The following is a 27,182-nucleotide window of genomic DNA, read 5'->3' on the forward strand; positions in this document are numbered from 1 at the left end:
ATTCAATAAATCACATGGGAATAGTTCTCCTACGACTATGGTGTTCCAAAATGCAGGTCAGGGAATCCCAATGTTCAAATCTTTCTCCACAGCAAAAAATCACTGTCTGCTGAAACCTGCCTTCTTCCTTGTGGGCTATTTTCTACATACAGTTTTGTTGTGAGTGCATTCATGACTCTCACCTTCCCACCTATATTCCTTCTAGAGTAGCATAGTTTCATCAGGGTTATACTCTGTGATACCTCTTCTTCTTCTTCTTCTTCTTCTTCTTCTTCTTCTTCTTCTTCTTCTTCTTCTTCTTCTTCTTCTTCTTCTTCTTCTTCTTCTTCTTCTTCTTCTTCTTCTTCTTCTTCTTCTTCTTCTTCTGCTTCTTCTTCTTCTTCTTCTTCTTCTTCTTCTTCTTCTTCCTCTTCTTCTTCTTCTTCTTCTTCTTCTTCTTCTTCTTCTTCTTCTTCTTCTTCTTCTTCTTCTTCTTCTTCTTCTTCTTCTTCTACTACTACTACTACTACTACTACTACTACTACTACTACTACTACTATTATTATTATTAATTAGATTTATATATTATTTATTAGATTTGTTTTGAGAGAACTGTTTTGATATTGAGTTTGGATGTGTAAATGCCCAAGTTCAAGTTCCTACTAAATCATAAAGTTTGTTAGATGCTCTTGGATAGGTGTTGTTGTTTTTTTACAACGTTGCCTGTGTTTGAGGGACTAAACTGTTTATCTTGGTGGAAAAGTAGAATACAAATAAACATGTTTGGTAGAGCCTGTATCTGATATATGTCTGTGTCTGGAACTGAGGTCATAAGATGTGTTGAGTTTGAGACGTCTCCAGAAGAGATTCCGTGGAGAGAAAGACGAGTTGCATTAGAGCTGAGCTCCCATTCATTTTTCACAATTTTCTGAATCTGTTCTCAGCACCTTTCAGATCAGGGTTTTTTTTCTTGTTTGTGATGAGGAGGGCTTTCTAGCACATTTGGGTACTCTTCTTCCCATCATCATAGGAGGCAAGAACTAGATTATTCTATCTTCCCTGGATGGGGAGGGGAATGCCTGTGCTTTCCAGTTCTTTTCCTGCCTCTGCAGAGAATGGGCAAATTCTTTGAGTTCTCACAGAGTGCCTACCTAGATTGCAAGATCTGTCCCTTTCATGTTCCTGACCTTCCTTGTGAAAATATTTGTCTTCCCCTCCATCCAGTCCTTACAGGAAAAAAAGACTGTTTGCATCCTCAATCTGTCTCCCCTTTCCTTCCCTCCCCACCCCAATTAGCAGATCATTATGGCTTCAGTCACGGAAGTTACATCTTCAGAAGAAAGAGAAGTAGAGATTATTCTGCCTGGCCAGCATAGCAGAAGAGCCCTGCAAAATATTTCCTCCTGGGTCCTGATGCGACCATCCCTCAATCCAACATGTGTATACAATTATTTTCAAATGTTAATGTTCTCAGCAGGCTGTGATAACTTTCAAGCTAGTACCTATCTTGAACTTCCACATGTGACAGGAAACTTGCATTCCTTTTGTGCAAAGCCAAGTTTTTCCTTCAAAAAGCCTGTAATAAATCATAGATGAAGGCAGAGTGGGAGAGATGTATTTATAATCCTTATTTTGAAACAGTGGTAAGTTGAAAGTTTCTTCCACATGTTTTGTTTCCTACAAAGACAGCACCCTGCCCTGTAGGTCCGCCTGTCTATGATCCTGCAGCCCTACCTAATGGGAAGTAAGATACAATACTGACTTCTTGTGCCTCTTTCTCAGGGGATGGAAATGAACATAGTACTCGTGTGCTTTGCACTTATAAAGACATTCTGCTCCGTTTCCCTTCTCCCTCTGCCACGCTGGCTCCTTTCCCACTGCTAAACATATGCTTGTCGCAGGATTTACTGCAGTTGCAATCCATCACGAGTCATATATGGCCTTCTATTTTATGCCCAAGATTGGAAGCAGCAGAAGCTTTACGAGGTACTTTTAGCCTGGCGGAATAGACTGCAACCTAGTTCTGGAATGCGTCTCCTTATTCTCTGACAATACTGTACCCTTTTTAAAAAATCCTCCACAACAATGGGTGTGTTGAAATCTTTCTGCAGCATTTCTGGATGACACGAGTGGAATGCTTTTCTGTCCCCAAATAAATAACATTCAGCTTTTTCTCACTTAAAAAAAAACTTTCTCAGGAAGGGGGGTGTTTTCAACATAACCCCCCCTTTCATGGCCCTCTACCTCATGGCCCTCTACATCTGGGACCTGCCATTCCTCCCTCTTGGGGAGAGGATTTTGAATATGGAGCTGCTGGATGCCTTTTATATTTATTATTGTATTTTTATTGTATTTTATTGTATTGTATTTATAAGATTTAGCTTTTACTGTTTTATCGCTGCTTTTAAAGATTTAGCCATTTTATGTTATATTATGTTTATTGTTGTACACCGCCCGGAGCCCCTCGGGGATAGGGCGGTATAAAAATCTAATTCATAAAATAATAATAATAAATAATAATAACAAAGATGAGGTAACCATTTTTGGTGACCCTTCTAAAAGCAATTGGCCATGCTGGCAGGGGCTGATGGGAATTGTAGTTCATGAACATCTGGAGAGCCACAGGTTGCAAACTCCTGCACTAGCCCTAAGCATCTTTGACATCGGCTACTTCAGGAGTGGCAGGAAGACGCAAGCTATCAAATCATTACATTCATAATGCAAGGCTAAATACAAAGGATAATACGTATTCGTTAGTGCACATTGACTGGGATTCCTTTTATCTGCAACCTACACACCGTTTTGTGAAACTTGCAAGCCGCATATTCCACATAAAATTATCTTGCTTTTGTCTTAAAAGCCATAATGTGTGCAGTGAAGCCAGATGGGGTACCCCAGCTCTGTCGGACAGATGAAGTAGGTGAACTCTGCGTGTGTGCCATGGCCACGGGAACATCCTATTACGGACTCTCTGGGATGACGAAAAACACGTTTGAGGTGAGTCTGGGTTAAAAGAACATTCCCTCCTGGGCGTTCCAAGTTTCTCCGAGAGCTTTTGATAATGTCAGTGACGCTAACGGTACTGTTTGGGTCAGTCTGTCTTTGTTTTGTGTTGGCTGGCAGCTGTAATGAGTCTCACTGTGCTGAGAATTTTGTTAAGAGTAAAACACTGCACCAACTGTGAAGCGCTAAATATCTCCTGTTTGGAAAGTGTTTACTGAGAAGTGATAAAGGGAGGCCGGCAGTTTAAATCCATACTTTTAAAGAGAACAACTGAACATAATTTCGAGCTGAGGTGCAACGAGGACGTGATATGCTGGTTGTGGTGTTGGCCAAAGTTGCTCTGAAAACCTGTTACATGGTTTCTGCTGTTGGAACTAAGCAGGTCAGATCCAATAAGCTGCCCAGATAGGAAGCTGCTTGGAGATACAGCAGTGCGCAGGTGGTATTAGAAAAATATGTGAGCACCAGAGTGTATTTGCACACCATTCATTATGGTTTCGCTAAACCAGGAGTGCTCATTTAGACAATTAGAACAGGTACGAAGATCAAAATCAACCTTGGGTTGTGGTGGGTTTTCTGGGCTGACTACAGCCACACAGCCTGGAAAACCCACCACAACCAGTTGAACCAGGCCGTGAAAGCCTTCGAAGATCGACTTTGATTGGCCAGTCAACCCTGAAAGCATGATGTCACCAGGCCCTCCATTTTCATCATCATCTTTTTGGTCTTTCTCCAAACTCTCACTGTTTGCAATGCTGGTGATTTGACAGCACTTTTACATTCTACTTGAGGGATCCATTTCAGTAGGTTAACCCTGGCTTGGCCAGCTACTGTGCTAATACAGGATCCCAAGCCTGTTACTTCATTCTGGAACCACATGGGCATCTGAGTGTGTTTCTGGGTCATCTATATTACTCCCAACCCTCCCCAAAAGAGCCAAGGGAACCAGGAAGTTGTTCTTTGCTTGTCATATTCCTCTGATCCACCCTGAAGTCTTGACACCTGGCTGTCTTGTCGATCTTGCAGGTGTTCCCTATGACCAGTTCAGGAGCTCCAATCAGTGAATATCCTTTTATAAGAACTGGATTGCTGGGATTTATCGGCCCAGGCGGACTGGTTTTTGTTGTTGGCAAAATGGATGGCCTGATGGTTGTCAGCGGACGGCGGCACAACGCAGATGACATCGTAGCGACGGCATTGGCTGTGGAGCCTATGAAGTTTGTTTATAGGGGAAGGTATAGTTCACTTTGTTCCTTCCTCCCCTTCAAGTAGGATTCTGGAGTAGCCTCTGAGGACGCTTCAAGCAGATTTTAGTATGCTGCGCTGTTGCATTAAAAGTCTTCTAGGAGCCTTTCCTATAACTTCTTGTTGAAGAATAAAGCAACACTGTCACTCTCCACGGCACAAGCTTTCGTTTCTGACAGCCTTTATTTACCCGAAAGAAGCGACTATAAAAACAAAATAAAACAGAGACGAATCAAAGCTTGTATGCTGCCACTGGTCCCGCAAAATTTGGGACAGTGTTTGCTTTTGGCTGTTCTCTAGCTTTAAACCTTGTTTATTTTTTTCCCCTGCATCTTTTGGTAAACACACTCCAGGCGTGCTTGGAGGCCGAAGGTCTGTGCTGTGCTCTTTGGAGAGCCGAGAAGCTAGCTTTTGTAACAGCTATTTCTCCAGCAGTGCTCTATTTTAAACTTACGTAGGTGTTTTGATGCAGCTGTCTCTTTCTAGAAGAAATAAGAGCCCGCGTCCCAGCCTTCTCAATTGCATAACTAATGAGCAATGAGTCACAAAGCCTGATCAGATGCAGATTGCTCGACACTCCGTGTTGCTAGACAGTGACTGTTTTGGTTTCCACATTCCACAGAATAGCAGTGTTTTCGGTGAGCGTCCTTCACGATGAGAGGATAGTTATTGTCGCAGAGCAAAGACCTGATTCCACGGAGGAAGACAGCTTTCAGTGGATGAGTCGAGTGCTACAGGTACAGTAACTTAACTTGCAATCAGCAGAGTCCAATTAAAACTTCAGAGACTTACCTGGTGTGACATCTTCTCACCTTCTCTACTCCTTTCCCCCAGATGTATAAGCTAAATTGTTTAGTCTGCTGACATTCATTTTGCATGAATATACACTACACAGTCTGTGTCACTGCTGCCCAATTCATCCTGCTTTATCCTCCCCTGAATCTGCTGCAACATAAAGAATTATTCTTCCTTTTCATCCTTTTTGAAATGTGTTGCCAGAATTGCTAATTTGTTTTCCCTTATTTTGGGGGAAATAAAAAATGCTGCAAAGCACCAGCAACTGTGAAATAAACGTTTAAGGATTTTACAGGAGCCAAGGGCAGGAAGAAGCAGAATCAGAAGAAGCAGAAGCAGAAGCAGAAGAAGAAGAAGAAGAAGAAGAAGAAGAAGCAGAAGCAGAAGCAGAAGAAGCAGAAGCAGAAGAAGAAGCAGAAGAAGAAGAAGAAGAAGAAGAAGAAGAAGAAGAAGAAGAAGAAGAAGAAGAAGAAGAAGAAGAAGAGGAGGAGGAGGAGGAGTTTGGATTTATATCCCACCTTTCTCTCTTCTAAGGAGAATCAAGGTGGTTTGCCAGTTAGACTTCAAGGTGCCACAGTCTCTGTGTTTGCTAGCACAGATTAGCACTCTTTTTGGCATTCATCTTGTTTCCCACAGTGGTAACTAGATGCCTTATAGAATCCTAGAGTTGGAAGAGACCCCAAGAGCCATCAAGTCCAATCCCCTGCAATGCAGGAACACACAATCAAATCACTTCTGACAGATGGCCATCCAGCCTCTCTTTAAAACCCTCCAAGAAGGAGACTCCACCACTCTCCAAGGTAGTACATTCCACTGCCGAACAGCCCTTACTGTCAGGAAGCTTTTCCAGATGTTTAGGTGGAATCTCTTTTCCTTCACCTTGAACCCATCACTCCTGGTGCTAGTCTCTGGAGTCTCTTCATGTTCCTGAGCGGGGCTTGACAATGTTCTCCCCCATTGTACTACTCCTTGTCCAGCAGATGGTTCTAAGTAGCATATTGCCTCCAGATTATTTTCTTTGATCATCACAGAGTGGAGCACATTACTCAGCAACTTTAGCAGACGACCTAGGGTCATTACCATCTACATTTCAATGGTGCTGGAGGAAAGGAGATCTGATGAGAGACAGTGTGGTGAAATGATTAAGATGTTGAACTAGGATCTGAGGAACGCAGGTTCAAAACCTCACTCTGCCATGGAAGTTTGCTGGGTGGCCTTGGGCCAGTCACACACTTTCAGCCTTGACCCTGGCTAGAATTTGGATGAGAGAACTCCAAGGAATATCAACGTCATGACATCGAGGAAGGCAATGGCAAACCATCTCTGAATGTCTCTTGCCTTCAAAACTGTACAGTGTTGCCATAAGTCAACTATGGCTTGATGGCCCCCCAAAAATGAGGAACGGAGATCCTATGTTGCACATAATTCTCACCCTCAGTCTCTGTGCAGTAATTTATCTCCAAGTCAGGAAAAAAAACCCTATTGCAGTCATGAACGTTCACGGAAAATGGCATCATACAGACACAGTGCTTTTTTGTGCCTGACTGGCTCCCTAATTGAGTCCCAACAGTGTTTAGAAAAAGTGGAGGCTTTTTCTACCTAGTTTGTCTCTCGTTGGTTACCTTTTCTATGTCTCATAAATTGCTTTTATAATTGCCCTTGGCAGAAGCTCTGGCTTCTAGTGGAAATAACTTACTTTCCCTGAACGGTACTGAAAGAGGCAGCTGGGAAGTTAAAAAGCTTTTAGAAAATAGTGGTCCTAAATGGTCAGTTGCATGACTGGGGAAAGGTTAATAGGCATCTGAGCTTCTACCAAACCTTATATTTGAATGTGGCCTGAACTGGCTGAGCCTGAGGCTCATTCCGCACATGCAGAATAATGCACTTTCAAACAGTTTTCAGTGCTCTTTGAAGCTGTGCGGAATAGCAAAATCCACTTGCAAACAGTTGTGAAAGTGGTTTGAAAATGCATTATTTTGCGTGTGCGGAAGGGGCCTGAGAATGATGAGATCTTAAGGTTTTAGTGGAAAGCACGTTGAAAATGTTGACTTGGTGTGCTGCATCACTGAAAAAGGCAAACTCCATTCTAGGAATTATTAGGAAAGGAACTGAGGATAAAATGGCCCTTCTTGCCTCTGTCATTGATAACAGAGGGTAGTCCACAAGTTTCAGCTGCAGGTGCAAGAAAGATTCAAGTCCAGTCACACCTTAAAGAATGTAGTGGGTCTTTAAGGGATGGATGGGTTTGAATCTTGCTGTTCTAGTGCAAATCAACAGGGCCGCTGAACTGAAACTGAACTCCAGAAAGTCACTCATTTGTAGCCTTTTTCCTTTACATAACATATTGTGTCATGATGGACAGACTCTATGTTATCCATGCACGTAGTCTGAATATCCTGATGGCTTTTATTATGAGAGAGCAAGAATAAGAATAAGAAGAGGAGTTTGGATTTATATCCCCCCTTTCTCTCCTGCAGGAGACTCAAAGGGGCTGACAATCTCCTTGCCCTTCCCCCCTCACAACAAACACCCTGTGAGGTAGGTGGGGCTGAGAGAGCTCCGAGAAGCTGTGACTAGCCCTAGGTCACCCAGCTGGCATGTGTGGGAGCATACAGGCTAATCTGAATTCCCCAGATAAGCCTCCACAGCTCAGGCGGCAGAGCTGGGAATCAAACCCGGTTCCCCCATATTAGATACATGAGCTCTTAACCTCCTACGCCACTGCTGCTTCTTACAGCAACCCGTATGTTTGACGATACTGGAAAGTTCAAAGAAGCTCAACTCATTCTGTAGGGTGGACACACCATCTGCGATGAAAGATTCCCGTGTTCAGTTTCCATAATAGGAGACCTGGTTGGGATCCTCTGCTCCAGCTGCATTGGAACACTGGTTAATGTCAACCCTGACAGGAGAATTCATGCGCAAATATCAAGCTGGCACCATCTAAGCAGCAACGTCGTCTTCTCTGGGCTCCTTAGCATTTTGAAATCCACAGTGCCAAGAATAAGTCCAATAAATTAAGTTGGTTTTTTAAAGGAACAGAAACGCACTATTTAATTATTAAAAGAGGCTTTCTGCTGTGAAACGCCAAATCGTGGCTATCTGGGTCAGTTTTTGATTAATGGTGGAATTACTCACAGTTTTCATTTGCAGCAGGCAAGTGCACAGTGTGACCTAGGAAAGAGGAACGGAGTAAGTGGTTTTATGACGGTTTTCTGTCTCTGAAGACAGACCTAATCTCAAACTGCGGCTTCCAGATCGCAGCCTGGGTGCCGTTAATGATTTCACGTGACCTTACTGAGGTAGTTTTCCATTTGCAACGTACAGTGCCATCCCATTCAGAGTGTGTTTTTGTTGGGCGGGAGATGTTGGTCAGGCTTGGTTGTTGGAAGTCATTTAGCAAAGTATCCGTTGCAGAACGTTCAGTTGTTAAGACATTTGATTAGTTGCTCTCTTTTTTCCCCCCTTTATCCTCGCATTAATTTCCATCTTGTTTCTGAAAACCCATTTCTAGGCTATAGATAGTATTCATCAAGTTGGGGTTTACTGCTTAGCACTGGTGCCAGCGAACACACTCCCAAAGACTCCCCTAGGTGGTATCCATTTATCAGAAACAAAGCAACTTTTCCTAGAAGGCGCACTGCATCCCTGTAACGTCCTGATGTGTCCACATACCTGCGTAACAAACCTGCCCAAACCAAGGCAAAAGCAACCAGGTAAGCATGACCTCTCCTTATCAGCCTCTGCTCGACATTTTCTACTTGTTATCTGTGCATGTACCAGGTAGGAAGAGTTTTCTTTCTGAGGAAATTATTCTGATCCCATGGAGATACAGGCTGATGTAGCTCCTCTCTGGCCAGGCAGTGGGTTTAACTCACCATGTAAGAAGCCCTCGGGCACTGGTGGCTGTGAATTCTAAAGAGTCCTATTTTAGCTGCTTGATGTGAATTCAGGAGACTAGACTGGCTAGCAGGCTTTCCCTTACTGCTCCACTGCTCAGCTACTTTTCCTCTGTTCCTGAACTGCTAAGGGAGGTTAGCCAAACATCATAACTAGCGACGATTAACCTGCTGATTTGTGACATCTTCCCAGTCGCTGTGAGTTCAACAGGAAGGACTGTCCGCTTTCCTCTACAGACAAGGAAAAACCGTCAGAATTCTCAGGAGTCGGAGGCTGGCTGGTTCACACTGTGGGAATAGCATGTAGCCAGGCCTAAGAACATAAGAACAAGCCAGCTGGATCAGACCAGAGTCCATCTGGTCCAGCTCTCTGCTACTCGCAGTGGCCCACCAGGTGCCTTTGGGAGCTCAGGATGTGAAAGCAATGGCCTTCTGCAGCTGTTGCTCCCAATCACCTGGTCTGTTAAGGCATTTTCAATCTCAGATCAAGGAGGATCAAGATTGGTAGCCATAAATCGACTTCTCCTCCATAAATCTGTCCAAGCCCCTTTTAAAGCTATCCAGGTTAGTGGCCATCACCACCACCTGTGGCAGCATATTCCAAACACCAATCACACGTTGCGTGAAGAAGTGTTTCCTTTTATTAGTCCTAATTCTTCCCCCCAGATATTTAGTTGTTATTTTTAAGTGCCAATAGTATATATGTGTGTGTATGTTTGCACATGTACATGTTTGCTCTCTGCTAAAAAATATGTATGCTGTCTAGTGAGCAAGGGTCAGTCTTTCCTTCCAGATGCCTAAAATGGGCGCCACAAGACGCACACTTTGGCATTATAGCCTGTGGTGAATACTAGGGTGTGCCTTTCTCTGTCTCCAAGCCATATTTTTTCTTAGCAAGCTACATGTTGACAAAGAATGGCTCATGATTGGCTGTATTTTCTGAGTCTGTAAGACGGAATGACAGTCTAGCAATATCAGAAGCAATCAACTTCCGTAAATTGAATATTTCTGTTTATGTGCTGAGCATCTTAATCTAAAATTTCAGACTTGCAGCGGAGGTTTCGAATGTAGAGGACGTTGCTGTGGATGAGAGGAGGTAACAGTTTGAATTCTGTGTTGCAGAACTTGCTCGATTCTCACTCTGCTAATCAATGTGCTTCTCTGATATTTTGTAGAAATTGGCCCTGCCTCTGTGATGGTGGGGAATCTGGTCTCTGGGAAAAGAATTGCTCAGGCGAGTGGCAGAGATTTGGGGCAAATAGAAGATAATGATCAAGCCAGAAAGGTAAGTGAGAAACTGTTCGTATTCCTGGTGTTACAGCTTTACAGTTGCTTCATGATTATTGGCAGAGCTTATTGGCCATGTGGCAGCAAATTCAAAGCAAGAAAACAAGTTAAGTGGCTTTCTCCTTTACTAAGCTTGTAATTCTGAATATAGTTGTAGAGGAATCAGTCTAACTGAACATGATCAGACCTTTGTTCCTGCTTAGGGTCATCCTCAAGCTATGTAGCTTCCTGCTTAAGGAAGGTTACTTTACTTCTATTTCATTTTAGATTTCTATCCCACTTACCCCAGCCAAGTCAGGCTCAGGATGGTGAATAACAGTAATATCATACTATATAATAAAAAATAGTACAATAAAATCCAATCTAATTTTCAATTAAGCCTACCCTAATTGGATTTAAAACAGTAATAGCATATAACACCTGATATGAGAACAGTCAAAGAATTTATGTCATAAGACTTCCCAGCAGTTTTAGGAAAGAAAGGAGATGTCCCCACAGGGATTTTCTCTTAAAATAATGTCCAAAAGAATCCCCATCTCATTAATCATAATCCTTTTTTTCTAATGTAACAGAGAAAGTAAGGGGAAAGCAAGAAGGGGAGGGGGAGGAGGAAAGGTTGTTGTCCCATTAGTGTCATTGACTTCTACAGTTGTCAGAAGAAGAAAAAAATGTGTGTTGCTGTTACTTTGGAACTGTGAGGCATCAAACATTTTAAAGTCGATCAGTTCCAAGTCTGGTCAGTTCCTGGATGGGAACTACACCAGCGTGGTTAAGAGCAGCTGCGCTCTAATCTGGAGAACTGGGTTTGATTCCCCGCTCTGCCGCTTGAGCTGTGGAGGCTTATCTGGTGAACCAGATTAGCTTGTGCACTCCAACACATGCCAGCTGGGTGACCTTGGGCTAGTCACAGTTCTCTGGAGCTCTCTCAGCCCCACCTACCTCACAGGGTGTTTGTTGTGAGGGGGGAAGGGCAAGGAGATTGCAAGCCCCTTTGAGTCTCCTACAGGAGAGAAAGGGGGGATATAAATCCAAACTACTACTACTCCTCTTCTGCTGCTGCTGGTGGTGGTGGACCCCACATACTGCCTTGATCTTTTCAGAAGAAAAGCAAGCTGAAGAGACAGTGAACATAAATCTGTGTGTGCTGGCTTCTATCCCTCAGTCATGAGCCGTCATGGACAAGACGGGTTTGTGATGCTCCACTGCAAATGTGTAAGATGACTGAGGTTTTGTGGTTGCATCACAACAACCCTATGTGTCACATTACAGTTAGACTGGTTGACTAACTGTAGGCTGGGAGTCAGTACCAAGATGTTCTTGTTCTAAGCATCTTTCCCGCAGTTGAGGCACATCTAATAGTCAAGCACGTATTCTGTTCCCAGGAAGTACGAAAACATGCGCACTGTGAACTTGTTGCTAAGCATTATTTGTCTTATTCAGAAGGGATGTAAATCCTCCCCTCTTTTCCCAGTTGAGAGTTGACTTTGGAATATATTGTGAATAGCAATTGTGACCAGAAATATGAATGTTCAAACAATATGCTCTGTTTCCAAACTCTTTTAAGTCCCTGAGGACAATAGATCATTGCTCTTTATTGATGAAGGAAGTTGAGTACATGAGTTTATTCTTCCACAGTGATATGTGACTTTTAAAATTTTTAACTTCGGTTGCAATTGGGGGGAAAAGAACACCTTCCTTGGAAATGCCAAAAGAAGATTGTTTGAATTCTTCTCTCTCTTTTCACCCCTCTAGTTCCTGTTTCTCTCAGAAGTCTTACAGTGGAGAGCGCAAACAACTCCTGACCATGTGCTTTATACGCTACTAAATTGTAGGGTAAGACTCTCAGAAGCTAATTTGGAATACTCAGGGGAGGTTTTTGTGGGGATTTAAGGCACAAAACACTTTAAGGTGAAAATTCAGTAGAGAACTAAGTCTCTTTAAAATAAACAAGAGTGGAACAATGTCCAACTGGTAAAGAGTTTACAATGCTTTTCAAAACATGCTTGGATTTTTAGTGTGTCTGCTGGGGAAGGTATTTTCCTTCCCCCCCCCCCCCCGGCGCGGTAACTGAATATGAGCATGGATAGGACTGTTCTTGAAAATGAGGTTTGGTGAAGAAAGGGACGCTACCACCTTCCTCATCGTGGGAAGTTCTAATTCTTCTAACTAGCAGGAAGAGTGGTTTGTTTCTATGGAAACAATCAGTTTTAGTTGTGACTCAGGGCCTAGTCATATAATAAACTTTTCCTAGGTACTAGATCAGCTTGAAGGATTTATTTATTTAAAACATATATATGCCTGCTTTCTACCCAGGTAGGGTCCCAGAGGCAGAAGATGTGGTCTGGGAGTTTTATGCTCAGAACTTAATTCCCAGTTACACGATGGCCTGTTTAAGAACAGGACTTTGGTCTATGGAGATTGTGGGGTGGGGGCCAAAGACTTCCCCCTGTGCCATTTTCCCAACTTAGAATGACCCAGGAGAACCACTCCTTGCCCCACTGGGGAAATGTAGCATGTACTGATGGACTTACACACTGTGTTTTTTCAATGGAGCAAATAGCAGCTCCTGGCACTTTCGGGCCAGGAAAATGACTCAGGAGGAAAGGCTGAAGCCTCCTCTGTCAACGTGCCATGGTCCTGATCCAGATCAGAGTAATGCATGCATGAGAATTAAGTTCCAAGCATGGAAGTGCCGGATCACAGTTGTCAGCACAACTTGTGTTAGTTAGGCTTACCCCAGACTGTACGACCTCAGGAGAGCAATGTGCCAGTAGCAAAAAAGGACTTGCCTTCATCTGATCATGTCCTCTCCAAACCCCAGGCTGGAAACTTTGTTTTCCCAGAATGCTGAGGGAGCGCGGTCAGCCACTCTGGCCACGCAGTGATGTTTCTCTTGAAGTTTAATGAGGAGACTGTAAAGAAATCCATTATCTTCTGCCAGATTTTTAGCCCCACTTAAATCTGTGTGATTGAGCCGTTCAGTTCATCAAAGCCGTCATTGCCGATAGTAGACTTCCCCACTCTTCTGCTTAATGAGTCTTTCACTTTGCAAGACAAACAGTGAAATTAATTCCAGAGTTGTGTGTGCAAGAGATGCTCCTTGTGAATAAGAATTGGATTCTGAGTAGTCAGAGTGGATACAGTTTTAACTTGGAGATCAGGCAACAAAAAAATAATTTATTTTACTTCATTCTTCCTTTTACTTACTGACTAAATTTATGGACAGCTTTTCAGCCATAACCAACTCCCAAAGTGGTTTGCAATAAAAACAAATTAAAACCATGCACGATTAAAACCATAAAATTGATCACTTGTGACATTGGAGGAGGACCAAGGGAGGGAGACACTGATGTTTAGGCCTTCTCTCCAGCCTCCTTGATGCTCTTTTCAGTGCTTCAGGGTATGCAGTGTTTAATCTCTCAACCTTCGGATTGTTTGGACGCTCTCACATTTTTAAACCATGTGCAGTTCTGGAGGCCTCACTTCAAAAAGGATGTTGAAGTCGTTACGGACGACGCAATGAAGAGACGAGACACAGTGATATCAGGATCCGGTGGAGAGAAGCCAGTGGCGATCTAGCGTGATCCGTGGATCTGGCTAATCTGCCGAGCTGGGGTCCCTGGCACTTTTTATTAAGGGTTTGGGAAGGCGGGAGAGCGGGAGAAGGTTGCACAATTCATGACTCATTGGGGCTGTGTACGTGCGGGAGGAAACGTTCCTGTCTGGGCCTAATCCATACCTGGGGGTCTTGTGACCCTTTGTCTGGGGCATCTTGTGACCCGTGAGTCAGAGGGGTCTCGTGATGGGTGTGTGTGTGAGCCCAGGAGGGGACAGATGGCGCAGGCATTCCTGTGCACTTTCTGAGGCTCTACTGGGTCCGTTGGCGCACCCCAACAGGATGTGGAGAGGATGGAGCAGGTGCAGAGGAGAGCAATAAGGATGGTTCCCTGTAGGAGATCAGGCCCTACAGGGAAAAGCTGAGGGACTTGGGAATGTTCAGTCTGCAGAAGAGGAGACTGAGGGGGACATGGTTTCTTTAAGTCCGTGGTGGCGAACCTTTGGCACTCCAGATGTTATGGACTACAATTCCCCATCACGGATGACGCAATGGCCAATTGGCCATGCTGGCAGGGGCTGATGGGAATTGTAGTCCATAACATCTGGAGTGCCAAAGGTTCGCCACCATTGCTAAGTATTTGAAGGGCTGTCACTTAGAGGAGGGCAGGGAGCTGCTCTTGTTGGCAGCAAAGGGCAAGGTTCACAATAATGGGTTTAAATTATGAGCAGGAAGGTACTGGCTAGTATTTAGGAAAACTTTTTTTTACAGTAAGAGTATTTACAGTAAGAGTAGTTTTGCAGTGAATGGGCTACCTCGGGAGGTGGTGAGCTTTCCCTCTGGCAGTCTTCAAGCAATGGCTTAGACGACCTTAGGTTGATCCTGCATTATGCAGTGGGTGGAGTAGGTAACCTGTATGGTTCCTTCCAACTCTGTGATTCTATGGAATATATTTTAGTGCTTGTGAAAAACGCCAAGTGCAGTGGAGGCAGCTATCCTTGATCCTCATCAAAGTTGCATTATAGATCATACAAATGCAAGCTTGGATCTCCCGTTTTGTTCTTGCAGCATATTGAAAGGGGCAGACTTTGTGGTGAGAAGTAATGTGCACAGTGCATTGACTCTAGAACTCCATTAGAAGCTAAACTGGAGCTGGAGGATATGTTTCCCAGCCCTGCAGAAGAAGTTTTTGCAACAAGACCATCTCCAACTGGTTTAGGAAAACAGGATGCTTTAATTCCAAGTTTAGAAAAGCCTCCAAATAAGAATAAAGAATTAACAACACATGACTCTAGAACCAGGGGGTCTTCGGCACCACTGAACTGTAGCAGTAGCCTGTTGCTTTGTCTCCCAGTGGAGAAATTTGTGGAAGATGACCTATTAAGCTCCAAGAAACGTCTTCATTTAAACTGTCAGAAAGGCAGTAATCTTTGCAGAAATTAGGATTTTGGCAGTGTCTGATGGATTATCGGTTTCTTGTAAAGATAGAAGAAGCCAAACCAGTTATTTGGGAATGATAGATTCCGTCTTATGTAGAGATGTGATAGAATTTACCCATTCAGCGGAGGTGAGTTAACAGGAAAGCTAAAGCAATAAATCACAGAGAAATACAGTGGTCTGCCCCATTTATGTCTGGAGCTCATAGAAAACCTTAAAAAAATTTTTTTTAAGTTTATCTCTTGAGGTTGGGCAGTGTGCCCTTGCGTGGTTTGGGAATGATTTCTAGCAAAACTGGATTGAAAATATTTGGCTCACCGAGTTCCTCCTCTTGTCCTCTTGGTGCCTCTCCCTCATTCACTGATTCATCCGATTCCTAAAATGATTCTTTTGCCAGCTGGCTTCATTCCCTGTACAAGTTAATGAAGGGGAGCTTCCAGGAACATGCATGCTCCTCTTATTTTATTCTGTTTTTTCAAGATTGTTATGTTAATAACTTCCCTCATGAGCCAAGACAAAAGAAAGCAGTTGGGGCTCTTATATTGATGAAGTGCTGATAGCGATTAGTAATGGGTGAGCTCCTCCAACTGGACTAATTCTATTTTATTTTCTGATTAAATAGCTTTAAACATACAGTTGAGGGTCCTTCGTGTTTCTGGTGAGGTCGTGGGGCGGTGGGTGGGGTGGGGGAACAGTGAGGCCTGGAAAACTCTTTGACCTTTCCTCTTTGCTTTCAAAATATCTTGTGTCAGCATAGAAAGTTCTTGGTACATTGAGTCTACGTGTCACTGTGCATATATGCCACCATCTAGGGCTGCCAGCAGTGGTGTATTGCCCATAGGGACATGGGGTAACCCATGTCCCCGGGTGCATGCCTTTTGGTCATGTGGGGGAGGCGCCGCTCGCCAGCACTCAAGGCTGGGCCCAGCTGCGCAGCTGGGAGACCTCTTCCCCGCCAGGGGATCGCGCCGGCATTGTTAGGACTCCATTTCCTGTGATTTCTCCAAGCATATGGTATAGTTCATGAGGTCCCCCTTCCAATACTGTTACATTGTTTGAGTGGAAGAACAGAATAACAGTGAGGACAACTCCATGGATGGCTAGTCTACTAGCCATGCCCAAACCTTGAAGGGATCTTGTCCTGATTCAGGAGTTTGGGTTGTAGTCTTGATGGACCATTATGCTGGTCTTGGTGAATGACCCCATCAAAACTTTTCTGGTTTTCACTTTCCTCAAAGGTTACAGAAAGCGCCCTTATTCTGGGTGAAAGAATGAATGGCATGGAGTAGCATTTACTGCACTGACCCAGTTTTGGATCGCAGCATGAGAAGTTTGTGTAATAATGTTTTTAAAGCTGTATCTGAAGAAGTGGGTGTGTGCATGGAAGCTTATACCAATGATAAAACTTTGTTGGTCTGAAAGGTGCCACTGGGCTCAAACAATTTTTTCCTGTTGCTTCAGACCACATGGCCACCAGCCTAAATCTGTCTTTAAAGCTTCTTCCTTTAGATATGCAAACTGAACGTCTTTCTTCCTTTTCCCCAATTTCAGGGAACAATAGCAAACTCTCTTACGTGTGTTCAGCTACATAAGCGAGCTGAAAAGATAGCAGTTATGTTGATGGAAAGGGGTCACTTACAAGATGGCGACCACGTTGCTTTGGTCTACCCTCCAGGTAAACAATATTAAAGAGATATTTTCAGCAAGAACCGTAAAGGCTGTGGGCCGTGTGGAATCTTCCACTGTGGTAAATGTAAGCTTTGGCTTGAAAACTAAGCTGCAGAGTGTCGTCGGTCTGAATAATATTGATTTGAAAGGTTATGTTAATCCAGAATCTCACTTCTGAACAGTGGTTTATGGTTGATGAAATTGGCAAGGCAAAAATTGGGATGAGGCGATGCATACTTTGAAGTTTTACTTATACAGGAACTGGGCCTGTTTTTCTGTACTCCTGGGAGTCCTTAAGATCGCACATATTTGCTTGAAAATAAATTCCGTTGATCTTGACCATGTCCAAGTTAGCCGCGTTTCACTAGTAGAGTTTAAGGTAACCGTGTTTAAATCTTGGGAAAAAAGTTTTAATCACGAGTGAATGTATCTAATTGAAATCAGTGGTTGCGGCTAGATTCCATTGAAAGGTTAGGACTGCAACTCAGGTTGAATTTACAGTCACTCAACTACTGCATATCTTCACAATGTGCTACTTGATAGCAAAGCTATTAAAAGGGCCTGTACCTCTCTATGGCCCTTTCTGCACGGGCCAATTATCCCGGGGTGGGTGTGGGATTAAACCCGGTTTGGGTGGGAACTTTGCATGGTCTCCATTCTAAACTGGGCCAATCCCGCTTTAAACCTCCTAAGGATATTTGAGAATCGCACTATGTGTGATTCTTTTCAAATATCCTGCCTTGGTGCCAGGAGCAAGAGAATGACCCCGACGGGATGGTGGTTGCACCGTCCTCTCCCCCCCCCCCACCACCACCATGTGTGCGTATCTATGCAGGTACGGGGGCGGCTGGCTGGTCGCCACTGCGGGCTGCTGCCCCGGGCTGTGCGAACGGCCTGGGGCACTCCTGGCTACCTGCCAGGATAAATGGCCCATGCAGAAAGAGTCTGTAAGATGGATGAAACGGACTCCTCTGCTTCTTCAGTATACAAATTGAGATTAGAAGTGCCGACCACCTTACGCATGTACGTAAAGTGTTGTCAAGTCACAACTGACTTACGGTGACCCCGTAGGATTTTCAAGGCAAGAAAACAGCCTTTGCCCTAACCTTCCACTTCACAGCAACATTCCATGTGAACGTCAATTCAATTAGGAAAGGAATTGAGAATAAAACTGCAAGGATTGTCATGCCCTTATATAAAGCCGTGGTGCGACTGCACTTGGAGTACTGTGTCCAGTTCTGGTCGCCGCATCTCAAAAAGGATATCGAGGAGATAGAAAAAGTGCAGAGAAGGGCAACGAGGATGATTGAAGGATCGGAGCGCCTTCCTTATGAGGAGAGGCTGCAGCGTTTGGGACTCTTTAGTTTGGAGAGGAGACGTCTGAGGGGGGATATGATTGAAGTCTATACAATTATGCATGGGGTAGAAAATGTTGACAGAGAGAAATTTTTCTCTCTTTCTCACAATACTAGAACCAGGGGGCATTCCTTGAAAATGCTGGGGGGAAGAATTAGGACTAATAAAAGGAAACACTTCTTCACACAACGTGTGATTGGTGTTTGGAATATGCTGCCACAGGAGGTGGTGATGGCCACTAACTTGGACAGCTTTAAAAGGGGCTTGGACAGATTTATGGAGGAGAAGTCGATTTATGGCTACTAATCTTGATCCTCTTTGATCTGAGATTGCAAATGCCTTAACAGACCAGGTGATCGGGAGCAACAGCCACAGAAGGCCGTTGCTTTCACATCCTACATGTGAGCTCCCAAAGGCACCTGGTGGGCCACTGCGAGTAGCAGAATGCTGGGCTAGATGGACTCTGGTCTGATACAGCTGGCTTGTTCTTATGTTCTTATGGTGGTCTCCCATCCGGTTACTAACTTGGAACAACTTTGCTTAGCTTCTGAGGTCTAGCTAACCTGGGTTATCCAGGTCAGAGCCCACCCTTAAGAGACTTGGTTGCATGGGAAAAACAGTAATCAAAGGCTAAATGGATATGCACACACCATTCTCTTATAGGAATTGTAACGAGTCTCTATAACTACCTTGCCCTGGCACCAGTGAGTAAGCAAGGACTTCTTTCCCCCAAGTAATAACATATTTCATTACGGCTTTTTAATCTCACTTGTTGACGGTCTCATTTGAATATTTTTAAAGTGTAACTAAAATGCAAATTGAATCTTAAAGTAAAGAATTGTGTATTGCAGTGATTTATTTTTCCACGTCTCCCGTGCATTGCTCATAAATATTAGCTGCCCTAAAATTAAACCAGCTCTTGAGAATGATTGCATCAGACTTTGGCTCAACGACTTTCTTTGATGCTTTCATGCCTAAAAGAGCATCTAAAATGAAAACGATCAGCGAAGCTTAACAGACCCCAATTGAAAAGGGAGTTTGCTCAAAATCCTTGCTGCTAATTTCATTTTATTAATTCCAAAAGTAGCATTTATGCCAGTCTCCCAAGTATCTATGACTGAATTTACATTTTTTTACTTTTCCCCTTCAATTTAGAAAATCTCCTTTTCTTTCTTTCTTTTTTTCACTGTGCAGGGATAGATCTGATCGCTGCATTTTACGGGTGTTTGTACGCAGGCTGTGTGCCTATAACAGTTCGACCTCCGCATCCGCAAAACATTGCAACCACGTTGCCTACGGTGAAGATGATTGTGGAGGTCAGCCATTCATATCAAAACACTTCTTCCTCTTTTTTTTTAAGCGATCTTATCAAATTTCTTTTACGTGTGTTCTTCCTTGCTAACCGAAGGAACATTTAAAACAAGCTGGTGATAAAGTTTTGCATGCATATTCTCCTGTGGTGTCAAAAGATGGTGCTGAAATCGTTTTTTGTGTTGGGCACTTTGAATCCTCTTTCACGTTTTCTATTCTGAAACTCTCAGGTCAGTCGTTCTGCCTGTTTAATGACAACGCAATTAATATGTAAATTGTTGAGGTCACGAGAGGCAGCTGCCGCGGTGGATGTCAGAACATGGCCCCCCATATTAGACACAGGTAAGGGCTGTTTCCCCCTGAAAACTGCTACATTTTGCTTTTGAAGTATCTCTGCAACTTGATAATGGCTGCTGAATCCCATCTTGTTAGTTTAATGCTAAGTTTAATAATGTTGTATTTTTAATAAGATAGGGTTTATTATTAGGGCCATATTAACTTATATTTATTGGATTTTAATTTATTATTGTGCTCTGTTATATGTTGTTCACCGCCCTGAGCCCTTCAGGGGAGGGCGGTCTGTAAACCCAATAAATAATAATAATAATAATAATCTTCATTTTTCCCCCCTCCTCAGATGATTTGCCAAAGAAACGGCCTCCTCAGATCTACAAACCTTCTAACCCTGACATGCTGGCTTACCTTGATTTCAGTGTATCCACAACTGGAATGCTAGCTGGGGTGAAGGTAGGGATTCAGCAACAGAGCTAAATGTTGCCATACAAGAATCAAGGCTGGGGATATATGTAAAGTGTAGAAAAAAAAAGTGACCAGATGAAAACAAGTACAGGTACTTGAAGCTCTGTTCACACTGCCAAAAAATCCAAAGCATCTATAACAAGGAAACCCATTTTTTTTCATGCATTTTACCTATGTGGCTGTTACTCAGACAAAAGAAAGGAATATTTCCAAGGATTCCTTGCCTCCGGTGTGTGTATTTTTTCATACCTTAATGTAGTTGTGTGAGGTCCTAAGTTTGTGGTTTTCATTAGTCACAATGAGTTTATACAATTCGGTCACTTGTGAGGTTTCCTCAGCTCAGTGTCCTCAGCTGAGCCCCTGTAACCGGAGATGAATTTGAAAGGATAAAATTGGGTCCCTTCTCTGTGCAAAGTTGGGGGCCTCTATGAAAAATTGGGACCCTTCTCTGCCGCTGAGCTGTAGCTTTTTCTTTCCAATATTATTTTAGCTTTATATGTATACATAACCCATTCTCTTCAGAGCTGCACGTAAAATTTCCAACTGTTCCTGATCATAAAGTAGAAAGCGGAGTGACCGACAAGTCACCATCTCTTGGTCTGCCCCGATGGTTGTTTGGATATGCTCCTTGGGACGCATATTAGCCTTCATTATGTATAAATAATAATAAGAGAAGAGAAGAGTTTGGATGTATATCCCCCCTTTCTCTCCTGTAGGAGACTCAAAGGGGCTTATAATCTCCTTGCCCTTTCCCCCTCACAACAAATACCCTGTGAGGTGGGTGGGGCTGAGAGAGCTCAGAAGAACTGTGACTAGCCCAAGGTCACCCAGCTGGCATGTGTGGGAGTGCACAGGCTAATCTGAATTCCCCAGATAAGCCTCCACAGCTCAGGTGGCAGACCAGGGAATCAAACCCGGTTCCTCCAGATTAGAGACACGAGCTCTTAACCTCCTACGCCACTGCTGCTCATCTGTGTGTTTTTGAGGCAGGGGTTAGAGAAGTGAATAATCTTAGAGAAGTGAATAAACTTAGAGAAGTGAAGCTGATTCTTATTATTATCTATCCTGTGGATGGGTTGAGGGCTGGTGGCACTTCAAGAATGAGCCTGTAGTACGGTACACTTAATCATCGTAATTGCCACCATGTTATCTTCTTCCAGATGTCTCATGCAGCCACTAGTGCCTTTTGTCGTTCTATTAAGCTGCAGTGTGAGCTTTATCCTTCTAGAGAAGTTGCTATCTGTTTGGACCCTTACTGTGGACTTGGGTTCGTCCTTTGGTGCCTCTGTAGGTAAGTCCCTTTCACTCTGTCTTCCCTGTCAGGTGTTTCTGCTGGATAACATATCGCACTAAAAAAAAGACCCTCCAAGATCATGTGATCAACAGGCTAATCAGAGAAGAGAGAATGATTTATAAGGTGAAAAACAAACTCATGACAAAACATACGTCAGAGCGTAGTTGGCTTATTTTAACTAGCTTCTACTTATTTCCTTATGTGGAACTTTTCTGTGTTGCCTTTCCAGGAGATGTACTCAAGGAAAACATGATTAAATACACCAGCAAACACAAATAGTTGAAAATTAAGCAGCTGGCACTTTCTCCATCCTTTCTCCAAGGAGGTCAAGGTGTACATTGCCTAAAAAACTTCAAGTATGAGGAAGTACAAGCAGCCAACTCCTAAATCTTAGTGCTTACATGCAAGGTAGACCTGGTATTTCTCTGTTTTCCCCCAAAGAGGAACCCAAAGAGTTCTACAAAAATGTGCAAAATATAGCATAGCCAATTTATATCATACAATTGAAGTAAACAAAATGAAGCAGAAACAATTGCATCCTAGGTGGGACCAGATTCACTGGGATGGGTAATGCAAGCTGCAAGCCACAAGCTAGTATATGGCCCAAGATGCTAAGGGCTCACACTTCTGGCCACACCCAGGCTTAAGTACCTGTGACATACTCTGGCCCAGATGTATTCAGCTGCTTCTAGCTCACTAGCAGAGTCTTCGCTCTTCATTGATTATTTTTGACAGTGCTGGAAGCAGCAAAAGGGAAACCATTTGAAAGAAACTGTTCTCTCTAGTTTTAGTTCTTTTAGCAGGCAGAAAATACACAGATGTGTTAACTGCACACTTGCTTACAGGCTGAGGACTTTCACAAGTCAGTGGTCTGGTTCAAGCATCCTAGTCAAACCATAGGGCCAAACTTCAAACACATTCCCTTCCTCCTTTCTGGATTTGTTCCAATTCCACCCCTCACCACAGTTGGGGTTCACACCAGAGTAGAAAGCTCACTTTGAAGTTGACTTCTGTTTCTGACGTGAGGGCAGTTTTGCACTAACCACAGCTTGAGTATCACAAGGGGTGTCACAGCAAACCAAAAAGCGAAGGAAAGAACCAGAACATGTAAGAAAAAGAGGAAGCTTAGGAGCCCAAGACAAGGTTCCACTGGCCAGAACTGTGCGTGGAGTTTGAGAGAATTGGGCCTACAAAGACTTATAAGGAATTCTCTGCTCCATTCAACTTGGCATATCCAAGACAGCAAACCATACTGGCTGTTGTGGGTTTTCTGGGCTGGGTGGTTGTTGTCTGGTACTTTTTGCTCCTAACCGGCATCTATGGCTGGCGTTCTCAGAAGCACGTCACATTACATCTTACTGTGATATGCCTCTGAAGATGCTAACATTAGGAGCAAAAACTACCAGACCACGACTGCATAGCCTGGAGAAAACACAACAGCTAGTTGTGTCCAGTCATGAAAGCCTACAACAAGCCTTACTTTCCTCTTACATAGATAAAGCGCAAACCCACTTGGCCCTATCAGTTACCAGAACTTTCCCCTCTCTTTTGTCAACCGTCTGTGATCTCTGATTAGCCTCTTGATCATTTCCATGAACAAATCAAGCTATGAGATCAGGGAAAATGACCCCTTGGACACAGGATCAATATCGTTGCCAATGGTCGCTGCCACAGCAGTGTCAGGATTAATCATGGATCCCGATCTACTGAGGGATCACCATCCCAGGCAAAGCAGCCCAAACAACTTAATCACTTGTCTGTATTGTAGATTCTGTGAAGTTGTGGAGGTCTACTCCCCTGCGATGTCCCAGAATGCACCATTCTGAGACTTCCAAACCACTAAGGAAAACCTACTTGGAGCATGGAGCCGGCCTATTGGTAAGTCTTGAGTATATTGCATGGTTTTGCAAAGTTTTTTGTTTTGTTTTTATTTTATGTCCCGAAGGGTATAAAATAATAATGAAAAGAAACCTTGCAAAGCAGAGCAATAGGCCTCTATTGAAAAGTCTCCAGATTCCTATCAATCGGCCACATGCTCCAGCAGGACTTCCTGGGGATCTTTGTCAAAGATTGATGCATTCTGGACATTGCAAAAGTCATCAGGGCAACGTGAGATCATGGAGACACGTAGGCTTTTTCTTTCTGCAGTTTGTGCTGAAGTTCATCAACAATGTGCCTTTCTCGTGTTTTCATTGGCCCGTTTTAGTGATTGCTTTCAATTAGCTAATTGTTTTTGCTTTTGACCTTTCAACCTTCCGCTTGATAGGTTCACAGGCTGAGCTGGAGAGGCAAGGTTTAAAATTGGCTGTTATATTAGAATCAGATCTAGCCATTTTGTTCATGGCTTATTATTTTTTCTCCCCGAGACTCCAGCCTAGGATCTTGATGTGCGATCGTTTATCACTAGTACAACTTTCTTTTTAGTCGCTAGGAGCCACTTGACAGGTTGATGAAGTAGTTCCAAGCTTTCTTCCTGTGGACAAAATAAGGCCTCATTCACACATAAGCATACACTGGCCAGGCTTTGTAGGGAAAGCTACCAGTGGACAATTGCCCTGGGATGCCTCTGGAAGTCAGGAACAAGCAGAGCTAAGCCTGAGTAGCCCCACAAGAGGTTCTTTGTTCAGACTAACCAGTGTTGTCCTTCAAGGGTGTTGACTTATTCATGTTTTCCCACTATACTGCCACCAGCCAAATACTGCTAGACTGGTCCATGGTGAATGGCCCTGCAGCTCTGACTTGTTCCTGGGCCATTTTACCCTCTCAGTCTTTTCCTAAACATACCAGAGTTCAGTTCTTAATGCCTCATTTATACATACATACACAAGTCATTGACTCCACTGAAAACCATTGAATTTGTGAGACATCATTGACTTAGGAAATGTATACGCCACCTTTCTGGAGCCTTTCTCAATATGGTACGTCTGTTGTGATTGGCTCATTCAAACATGCTCAAACTGTTGGCTCATTCAAACATGCAAGCCATTGCTTGATGTTGCCCTCATCAAATAATAGACATGCCTATGTGAACTAGTTCTAAGAATTCATGTAGTAAGAATAATGCCTAAGGAAAGATTAGCCAATCTTGGCAAATAGGGAGCCCTCTTTTCATAGATACAGTCAAGGTGTGACCAAAAATAATCAGGTGGCATTATGTGAATTATACTAATGTAGCAAAGGGTGAAATAGGAGCAGGGTTGTCCAAGATACCGTTGAGGGTCTGAGATGTCAACACGAATCCTAGTTGGTTCTTGTGTGAACAGATCTGGAAATCCTCTGATACGTGCAGTTGCTCCAACTCTACCTTGGGGGAGCTGGAGTATCCAGCTGGGTCCAGCTGTCTTACCTTCCAATTAGGATTCTAGGTTTAGAATGGTGCTAACGGTGGGTTCAAATCTTCCTCAAGCGGAGGCCATTCCACAAAGCATTTGGGATAGCCGCTCATCATACAGGACTTTCTGTCCTCACCTCGCAGTTGAAACTGTTCTTCCTGCTACTGCTGAGTTGTCTGCCCTGGTAGGGCGGCCTCCGTGTGAGTAGTTCATAGTGGCCTCCACATACTCGCTCGGTCACTTAATTCTGCACTCTGCAACATACAAGGTTAGGTAGCTGTGGCTGCCAGAAACAGCTGCCTTTCCATCTGCAGTCTTCTAAAAGCAGGTTTCCAGTTGTATGTTAACAAATCTTATATCTTTGCAGCGTTTATTCAGGGCACCAGTCTATTTTGATTCCTCCCTCAGAACTGGAGACCACACCTGCGCTCTGGCTCTTGGCTGTGAGTCAGTACAAAGTGAGAGACACTTTTTGCTCTTACTCGGTCATGGAGCTCTGTACCAAGGGGCTGGGTTCACAAACAGAATCTCTGAAGGTGAGCTGGGTTGGTTTTCTCTCTGCCTTTCCCCTACATAATATCACCTTTTGCATTGTTGATGTGTAACTTGTGTGAGTTCGAATGCATTCAGCAAGAAGAAACTCATCCAGGAGCGAGAGCAAAAATCTTCAACGGAGGCAGTAGCGTTCCCTCCCACTAATATATACAGTTATTTTATATACAGTTATTTTAGCTTTAAAATATTAACTGGTTAATTATAATAAAACACATAAGAGCCCTTTGGGGATTGGGCAGTCTATGAAATATAATAGATGATGATGATGATGATGATGATGATGATGATGATGATGATGATGATGATGATGATGATGATGATGATGATGATGATGATGATGATGAATTCAATTTGGTATACTGCCCCATCCCCGAAGGGCTCTAGGCGGTGTACAACATCAATGTAAAATACAATAACAAAAGGGCGAGTAGATAGCAACTAATAAATAATACCTAACATTAAGAACTCAGCCCCATAAACTCCAAAATATTAATTTAATTTAAAACACCAATTGCTACATAAAATTGGCGTCCCGCAAATCCTTACTTAAAAATCCTTCTAACGAGGGAAGAGGGAAGAGGGGGGCATGGTGGGTCCCAAAGATGTAAAGGGACCCTCACAGGAGAACAGGGGGAGGGGGCACAATTCAGCGACTGGTCTCTCCAAAGGCCCAGTGAAACAACTCAGTCTTACAGGCCCTGCGGAAATCGCCGAGATCCCGCAGGGCCAGGACAGCTGGAGGGAGAGTGTTCCACCAGGCCGGGGCCAGAGCCGTAAAGGTCGCATCATCAAGGGGCCAGGGACTTCCAGTAGAAGATGATGAAGATGATGATGATGATAAAGATGGCCTCTGGTCAAATATCAACACCTAAAATCCCCCATCCCAGCATCCACATAATTAACTTTCTTGAAATGTGAGGAGAAATGTTAGGAGAGTTTGGAAGGCAAACAAGGTGGATTCGACATATGGATTGCCTCAACCAAAATATGTTCAACCAGAAGTGGAACATCTCTGTCTTACAGGCCCTGCAAAACTGGTTAAACTCCCACAGGTATCTGGTCTCCCCTGACAGAGAGTTCTACCAGGCTGTAGCCAGGGCCAAAAAACAGAACTGGCTCTGGTTGAGGCTAATCAGATGTCCATGGGGCTGGGACCACCAGGAGATTACTACCAGAGGACCGAAGAGCCCTCTGTGAGCAATACGGGGAGATGCCTACATAAGTGCCTCTGACTCGTAACTGATTTATGACCTACCCCAGCAAGTTGCTTTCAAGGCAAGTGAGAAGCAGTGGTAGTTTGCCATTGCATTCCTCAGCAGTTTTCCTTAGTAGCCTCCTAACCAACCAGCAATCTTGCTTGGTTCCCAGGATCTGACAAGATCAGGTTATACCACGCACTGTCTCTCCTGAAGATTACCTAGGGAGCCATATATAAGCTACCTGGAAGAAAAATGGGGTATACCCTTTTGGAGTATAGGTGGATGTTTCACAGGTGTGCTAACGTGGTCAGCCTTTAGCCGTCGTTTGCTGATAAACTGCTAGTGTTCTGTACTCTGCCGAAAGCAGCAGTATTTCTTCTTGAGCTTGTGCTGATTTTCTGTAAAATATAAAGGTGTGAGACTTTTAAGCAGTCTATATAATGCCAATCTTATTAAGGTAACTTAGGAATAACTTACTCTTGGGAATAACTTCCCCTGTCGTTCCTA

At 43.7% G+C, this 27,182-nt stretch overlaps 1 protein-coding gene across 4 annotated transcripts in view; it reads left to right on the forward strand.

Moving 5' to 3' along the window:
- Positions 1–27,182, forward strand: part of DIP2C (disco interacting protein 2 homolog C) — a 353,066-nt gene that overhangs the window by 306,624 nt on the left and 19,260 nt on the right. For all 4 annotated transcript variants that reach the window (XM_048510380.1, XM_048510382.1, XM_048510381.1 and 1 more), the window contains 12 exons: positions 2,840–2,976; positions 4,009–4,217; positions 4,850–4,964; positions 8,537–8,738; positions 10,097–10,206; positions 11,961–12,041; positions 16,753–16,876; positions 19,420–19,541; positions 19,767–19,878; positions 20,174–20,283; positions 21,456–21,586; positions 25,289–25,457. In XM_048510380.1, coding sequence (XP_048366337.1) covers positions 2,840–2,976; positions 4,009–4,217; positions 4,850–4,964; positions 8,537–8,738; positions 10,097–10,206; positions 11,961–12,041; positions 16,753–16,876; positions 19,420–19,541; positions 19,767–19,878; positions 20,174–20,283; positions 21,456–21,586; positions 25,289–25,457 — 1,622 coding nt within the window. The remainder of the gene's footprint in view (positions 1–2,839; positions 2,977–4,008; positions 4,218–4,849; positions 4,965–8,536; positions 8,739–10,096; positions 10,207–11,960; positions 12,042–16,752; positions 16,877–19,419; positions 19,542–19,766; positions 19,879–20,173; positions 20,284–21,455; positions 21,587–25,288; positions 25,458–27,182) is intronic.

The sequence above is a fragment of the Sphaerodactylus townsendi genome, linkage group LG11, assembly GCF_021028975.2.
Source record: "Sphaerodactylus townsendi isolate TG3544 linkage group LG11, MPM_Stown_v2.3, whole genome shotgun sequence".
NCBI lineage: Eukaryota > Metazoa > Chordata > Lepidosauria > Squamata > Sphaerodactylidae > Sphaerodactylus > Sphaerodactylus townsendi.